Source organism: Parasteatoda tepidariorum, chromosome 10, assembly GCF_043381705.1.
Source record: "Parasteatoda tepidariorum isolate YZ-2023 chromosome 10, CAS_Ptep_4.0, whole genome shotgun sequence".
Classification (NCBI taxonomy): domain Eukaryota; kingdom Metazoa; phylum Arthropoda; class Arachnida; order Araneae; family Theridiidae; genus Parasteatoda; species Parasteatoda tepidariorum.
Genome location: NC_092213.1, coordinates 68,643,169 through 68,651,401, shown reverse-complemented (window position 1 = coordinate 68,651,401; position 8,233 = coordinate 68,643,169). Strand labels below are relative to the sequence as shown.

The following is an 8,233-nucleotide window of genomic DNA, read 5'->3' as shown; positions in this document are numbered from 1 at the left end:
TGTATTTTATCAATTATTATTCGGATCCTTTTTTTTCCGTATATATCTTTCATATTACTGTACTGTTTACTTATATCACTCGATCCTACATATCCTACTTCCGTTGCTTTTAGCAAATATTTTTAGATGAAGAGTCAAGTGGCGCAAGGCAGGTACCTCACTCAATACTCTCACAGACGTGGCAACTTTTAATCCCTTCCATTATCATTTTTCCCAGTGGTATTAAAATGGAATTAAAACTTCAATTTTAAGCAAACAAATACGTTGTATTTGAAAAAAATTAAATTGACAACCATGATAGTAACGCATATTAATATATAAGCTTAATTTTTGTAAGAATAGTGGTGATCAAAATCGTTTAAAAATTAAATTTATAAAAGAAAAAAAAGTATATATTTACTACCACTTTAAATATGAAAATAAAATCTCCGGCGAAATCCGGGAGAGTTGGCAGGTATGTAAAGTGGTGAATTATATAAGTCTACAAATTATTTCGAATTAGTGGCGAATAAAAATCTAATAAATTGAATTTATTAAACCAAGAATCACAATAGATAAACTACCACTTTAAAATATTTATTTGCTGTCCGGAGCAAGTTGGCATCTCTGAATATTTAATATGATAAAGTAATAACAACGCAGGTAAGCTAATTTTGTATAATTTTACTAGAACAATAATTTCATTGAATTATTAAAAAGATCCTCAGTGCTCGTATATCAGGTTAGATAAAGCTATTTATTTTGTGCATATGTATAGTGGTGGTCAAAAATTTAGTAAATTAAATTAAATTTCACATGAAATTTATTACCACTTTAAATATAGAACAGAAACTTTACGTTGAAATAAGAATGGTTGGAAGATATCTAGTAATAAAATCGGAGTCATAAATTCGGGCATTAAAGTATTAAGGTAGTTAAGGATCTAATCTCCTTTCGTGTTAAAGTTTAAGAACAGAAACTCGTGGTAGCTATTCCCAGCCTGGCAACTGCTAAGCTTTTCGTAAAATATTTTATAGAGTAGTAAGCGTATAAAAACCATAGCTTTCAAAATTTTTGCTACGTTTGTTAACACTTTGAGCTGGACTTAGACTTGACTTGATAGGTGGTATACCAGAGTACCTACCCGCAAAGATAGAATTTTTTTTTCTTTATAAAATTAAGTAGACAACAGAAATAAATGTCCAGTTTAAGTGTACCACTAGTTTAATGTAGTTGCCACCAGTTTAATGTAGTAATGGCCATTTTCAAAAATCTAATGAAATGTTTGTCAATCATGTCTATAAAAAATGAAACTTTTCGCCCATATTTAGATTAAACAAAATATTTGTAATACCAACTTATTTTAATAATATACATTTTTTTGCGGAGATGCCACAGATGACTATAATTGTTAAAAGTGGTAGAAACTCAATTCATTATTGCTTATTTAGTCAGTTGTAACTACCACTAGGACTTACATTTCAAATTATTCATACGTAAAGCAATAAATTATTAATTTATCATACACTGGTTAACTAAAAATAATTTGCAAGAAGAAGTTGCTGTTATATTCTCCTTTAATAAAATTTGAATTTCATTAGTCACAACTTTTTGCATATATAATTGCCTGTGTCCATTACTTCATCTGTGATTTATATAGTTGGCTGGATGGCTGGGACTTTTGCCATAAGTTAGTGTATAAGATTACAGTGGTGGCTGGGTAGCCTCTGTGAATGACAGTCTAATCTGATGTTTTTTGAGCTAGAACAAAATGGCGTTGCATATTAACTTTTAAATCATTTATATGTAGTGGTGTGGAAAATAAGTTTAAATGAATAAAAAATACTACTTTAAAACATTAACTCAGGTAGGACAAATTTTTACTAAAAATGTAGAAAGTTCGTGGAAAGAAGAGGGTGGGTTTTCGGATGTTTTTTTGTTTTTTAAAAAATTTACTTCCAGTCTTAGTTTTCCCGCTGAACAATGGGGATAATGTAACGTAACTGATTGCTCAATTGAACTGTGAGCATATACTTCGTCGAGAGGTGGTACAAGATTAAGGGTCTTGTTTTTTGACCAACTTCCTTTTATCGGATATGTTGCTTGTTTTGGAAATTTTTTTAAAAGAGTTTTTTTTTCTGCCTTATGTTTACTTGCGGATTTGTGAGTAAAGTTACGAAAAAATAAAATTACACGAAGAACTTACAATTTAACTAATTTCATTTCTAAAAGTTGCTATTCTAAAGCATAAATACATCAATTAATTTATAGTAATAATTTAATAGTACATGATCATAATTATCAGACTCATAATAACAAATTACTTTTCTTTTATAATAGCCAGCCGTTTTCAATTACCAGACAGATCAAACTTTTCTTCTTCTTCTGTTGGCATGACAGCCCTTTGGGTTCCAGAGCCTTTCCTAGAACCTTCCTCCATTCTGTTCTTACTAATTTTAAAATAATAATTCCTTATTTATTGTCTTATAATCATTTTTTTAGTAATTCATAAATGATTCTCCTTAAAAGTTCATGCCTCGTTTACTTTTAAAAAAATTCATTGCTCTGGAAAAGTAAGACGCTACTGATAAGAGTATTTAAAAATTGGGTCATCCATTTTTTTAGAAAAATGGGAATCTCTTCTAAACCATGCTGTTATTTTACAATATATAATTTATTTACGTGAGATATTAGTAATACTCACCTTCAGCCATTGCCCATTCTCCAATGCACCTGACCTCCGTACCAGGTACGCTTGAACAGTCTGAATGCTTCACTTTATCAGTGACTGCAACTCCTTCGTATATGGTTTTCACTCCACACAGAAAAGCTGTTGCTGTGGAAGCTGAATCTGGGACATACTTATCGGTGGCATACGTCTATATAGAAGTAGAAATATTTTAATATTACACGGCAGAATACTTATCAGTGACACACGCTTATCATACGAGTACTTATCATTATTATAATACCTATCAGTGGCACACGGCTATTTAGAATTAGATATATTTTAATACTACACAGCAGAATAATTATATGTGGCACACAGCCTATTTAGAATTTTAAATATTTTAATATTACGCAGCAGAATACTTTTCGATGGCACACGTCTAATTAGAATTAGAAATATTTGAGTATTACATAGCCGAATACTTATCAGTGGCACACGTCTATTGAGAATTAGAAATATTTTAATACTACACAGCAGATTAATTATCTGTGGCACACGGTCTATTTAGAATTTTAAATATTTTAATATTACGCAGCAGAATATTTTTCGATGGCACACGTCTAATTAGAATTAGAAATATTTGAGTATTACACAGCCGAATACTTATCAGTGGCACACGTCTATTGAGAATTAGAAATATTTTAATGTTACATAGCATAGTACTTATCTGTGGCACACGTTAATTTAGAATTAGAAACAATTTAATATTAAGCAGCAGAATACTGCAAATACATTAGTATAAGTCTACGTACGGTATAAGCAGACAATGGCATACGTCTACTTAGAATTTGAAATATTTTTAGCTCTTGAAAGGTTGTTGTCTTGTCACTACCGACAAACCTATTTTAACGCAAGAAGTCTGCGCTTCTTGTTTTCCTATGGCGACATCTATGGTCAAGAATTTGATTTCTGTTTCTCGCATACGTCACAGTCCGTTTTACAGGGAGGACGCATTCAAACACAATTCATCCATCCGCTGATCGTAATTTTGACTTGAACCTGAGTACGATCAATCTCCTATCCAGTACCCCCAGAGTTATTGATTTGTTATGAGAACTTGGAGCTCTTTGTGTTCCCAGCAGATTTAGCATGCACCGGTCACCATTTTAGCTAACGAGGGTATTCGGTCGGCGGGGATCGAACTCACGACTTCTTGTATATGGGCCCAACCTCCTACCAAACACTCATATATATAACACTCATAATTATGATGTTAAATTTTAATTGTTGGCGAAATTTTCAAATGAGTTATTTGCTTCACCGGTTTGTGCCTTGCATCATTTTAAAAGGACGGTTTCAAAAAAGAAAATAGGTCAAAATTTTCATTATTAGATTTTTATTCTCAGGAACAAGATAAAGCCCTGAATACGTAGAACTTTGTAATCTAGGGTTTTAGAATAAGGTAGATCTGTCTTTCATAATAGTATATTAAAACAGTAATAAGATTGATTTAGATAAGAATGAAAGTAGAAAGTTTTTTTTCTTTTGAAAAAAAAATAAAGTGGTAGACGACAGAAAGCAATATCAAGTTTGAGTATACCACAATTTTCAGTGTAGTTGTTTTTTATATATAGGCCATTTTCAATAATGTGTTGTAATGTTTGTCAATCATGTCTATAAGAAATAAAACTTTTCTCCCACATTTAGATCAAACAAAATATTCTGATTACCCATTCATGATTTTTTTGCGGTGTCAGGGATGCAACAGAAGACTATACTTGTTAAAAGTGGTAAAAACTGAATTCATTTTTTTAAAATTTATTATTTCCTTATTTATTTACCACTGGGACATACTAATAGGACTTACATTTCAAAAAATTTATATTTAAAGCAAAAACCTTTTAGCATTAAATCAGCATAATATAATTAATTTTCATGACATTTTAGTACAGCGCATCACGACAAATACCGAGTTAACATCAATATCTAGCATTCTTCGCATTTACTTTCAATAGTAAACTGAAAGTATTTTACAAGAAAAAGTTGCTAATTTAATTTTTTTAATTAAAGTTTTGAATTTTATTTGTCACAACTTTTTGCATATATAGTCGCCTGTGGCAATTCTATGGTTTAATTTTTAAACTAAATCTGAAAGTTAACAATTTTGATAGAATTAAATTAAAATCTCTAATTATTACTTCAACCTATATCCGGAGAAGTAAGTTTTCGTTGAATATACAGGGTGTTCCAAAATTATCTTTACAACTTCAAAAATTCATAACTTCGAACATAAACAAGATATTTTTATTCTGTCTTTTGCATGTATTACTGCAACTAATAAAGTTTTTTTTCAATAGGCTGAAAAGTTATAAGTGAGGATGTGGACACCACAACAGAAAGCTCAATGCGTCTCATGGTTCATAGAGACGAAATCAGATACACAGGTTCAACGGAACTTCAGGACAAATTTCCAAAGAGACCCACCATCCAGACCCTCCATCCGTGCGTGGCACACAAGCTTCATGAGCACCGGATAAGTATTGCATAAAAGTGGAGCCGGACGACTCAGCACAAGTCCAGAAAATGTGGAGCGAATACGGCCATGAGACGCATTGAGCTTTCTGTTGCGGTGTCCACATCCTCACTTAAAACTTTTCAGTCTATTGAAAAAAAAAACTTTATTAGTTGCAGTAATACATGCAAAAGACAGAATATAAATATCTTGTTTATGTTCGAAGTTATGAATTTTTGAAGTTGTAAAGATAATTTTGGAACACCCTGTATTTCAAATGAGCCATTAGCAACTGCGACTATAAATAATGAACTCTAAGTGAAAATTTTTACTTGAGCTCTATGCGATATGATTTTAGCATATATCAGCCAGACTCCTTACGGGGTTTCAATTTTGTAATATTTTTTTTATTATCCGAAGCATGATTTGATATTAATACGCTTTGGTGTTTTTAAAGAAAATCATTAAAAGATTCTTTAACTATTTTTTTTAATTGTTCCTCCATGGAGTGTACAAATACATACCTGACAACTTTTGATCCGTTCCATTATGTTTTTTCCCAGTGGTAGTAAAATAGATTTAGAATTACTAATGTAAGCTAAAGAGTGCGTTATATTTTAAAACACTTTAACTGGCAACAGTGATAGTAACGAATATTAACGTATATGCTTAATTTTTTTAAGAATTAGTGGTGATCAAAATCATTTAAAAATAAGTTTATAAAAGAAAAATATAGTATGTATTTACTACCACTTTAAATATAAAAATAAATTTTTACGTGAAATGTGTAAAGATTGACGTGTAATCAAATGTTTCACTCTTTTATTGTCTGTGTAAATAAAGCCATTTTTTCTACTATTGATTTACTAACTTGAAGCGAATGTTTTAGAACTCTCGTTATTTGTCAAAATGATTTATTTTAAATTCGAATGATTAGATTTTATGTTCCTATTGTTCATGTCTTAAATTCTTGCAACTCTTTTTAATTAGTTTATTGAGTTGTTCTACTTCAATTTGATCTTTTGGATTTCTGTCGTCTGACAATTCTTTCTACGTTTACATTCTGTTAAGGATTAAATTTTTGATGCTTGTTGGAAGTTTGAGAAAATATGAAATTAAACAAAAGTAATTGTTGTTTTATTATAGACTTCCATAATTATAGACCGAAGATCTGAAATGCAGATATTAATTAGAGTTAGGTTGCTAAGTTCATCAGTGACATTAATTTATTCATCGCTCTGCAAGATATTACGGTATGATCGCCATTATATTTCTGAAATTTTCCTCTTTTCCTATGCTGAGTAGGTGCCGATTGTGAAAAAATTTGGGAGATGATCAGAAAACAGTTCATTTAGTACACAGACTATTAGTACTATTGGGATCTCGGCATTTGAAATGGCTAAGTCAAGAACGTCAGGTCTATGGTTTTGATTATCTGGGAAATGAGTCTGTGGCGTAACTACCACTATAAATATTAAATACCGCTATCATTTTATGTCTAATACTTGCTATCATTTTATGTCTCCAAATAAAATAAAGTACGAAATAAAAAAATTAGCCACTTTTATCTTTAAAAGCATATACTTACATCTTTAGAAGTTTGTATTATTTTTTTTTATTTTGGCGGGAAATCTTTGTAATTTGAATGCTAATTTTCAAACAATTTCTGTTTTTAATTGTTATATCGCTACCACTACAAAGAGCTTTAACTAGAATATGAAAAAAAGGCTGCTATGTAGTTGTTGCCTCCAACCATAGATATTATTCCAGTCGCCCACGGGCTTCGCGGACAGGCACTCTGAAACCTACTCTAGTTCAAGTACAAAGTTGTTGCCACACTGTCCCGCAAGGGTTAAAGTAATTTTTCTAACTCTTTTTAAATTTTTACCGGACTATAAGAGATGAGATGAACTCGTGGTTAAACTAACAGGCGATAAAAATTTTGAATATTTGCTGTAGTTGACAATTGCTTTTCGACATTGCTCGTTCAGATTAATATTTTTTTTATGACCGTCGTTAAACAGCCGATCTAATTTTTGGGTTTAATACTACTAATGTTCAACTCCATAGCCTTGCAATTTCGAACCCAATCTAGAAGACAAGGAACCTCCTGGATCAAGTTTTGGGAGAAATTTGCCTTCGTGGAAGACTTTTCGATGGAACCAACCCACATTTGCGTTACATGGAAAGGAAAACCTCCCGTGGTTAGCCTGACGGCAAGGGGACTCTAACCCATGATCCGTATTTTCTGAACTATTTATTTTAGTGGATATAATGGTAGCAGAAATCTTTCAGTATTGCAGCAAACGCTGTAGATTAACACCGTATCTGCAATTTTTTTTCCTCGAAAATTTGGTGGAAAAATTTCTGAGCAAAAATAATAAATAGTGAAGTTTTCTTTGAGAGTTAAAGTGTTAATATACAGAAATTAACTCATGTTAATTGAAAAGTACATACCCTAGCAAGTCCAACATTAGGAAAAGCTTCATAGATCATCTCCTCCCCTACGCCACTTCGACCTGCCTTTTGACCTTTCAATATCCTAGCCGCTGCTATTGTTGCCAAGTTCATTCCATCTCCCACAATTAATACTATATTTTTAGCAACATTACTGTTCGTTTTTCTTCTTAGTGTGCGCTGCAATACTAGTTGGGCTTTTTCATTAAATAATTCTGGATCACCTGAAAATATTACAGTAATTAGCAGAATAACAACTAAAATCCTCAGCTGTATCCTAATAAATACCTTTAATTTATTAGAGGTAAAAAACTGTATGAACTGGCATATTATACTCAACTTCTTCGGAAAAGAAGACATAAGGAAATATAATCATTGTTATCGGGACAACTGAGCTTTTTATTTTTCATAGGTTTACGCTGAATCGAGTGAGATCAAAACCCAACTTTCAGTTCAAATATTTTGGAAGTTGTAAGGATTTTATGTATAAAAAGTACAATCCCTTTTTTCCTGAATTCTCTAACCCTATAGCGCCGACTTTCACAAATACGTGCCAGTATGAAACCGTATCAATCAGGGTAAATCGATAAAACTGGTAATCAAAATAATTCTTT

The 8,233-nt window shown here is 31.5% G+C and overlaps 1 protein-coding gene across 4 annotated transcripts in view; it reads right to left on the bottom strand.

Moving 5' to 3' along the window:
- LOC107447662 (alkaline phosphatase) overlaps positions 1-8,233 on the bottom strand; it is a 56,177-nt gene that overhangs the window by 13,469 nt on the left and 34,475 nt on the right. For 2 of the 4 annotated variants that reach the window (XM_071186373.1, XM_071186372.1), the window contains exons 3-4: positions 7,620-7,843; positions 2,684-2,858 (exon numbers count right to left, since the gene is read on the bottom strand). The exons of the other annotated variants lie outside the window; for them this stretch is intronic. In XM_071186373.1, the coding sequence (XP_071042474.1) occupies positions 2,684-2,858; positions 7,620-7,843 (399 nt within the window). The remainder of the gene's footprint in view (positions 1-2,683; positions 2,859-7,619; positions 7,844-8,233) is intronic. 4 annotated transcript variants of the gene reach the window in all.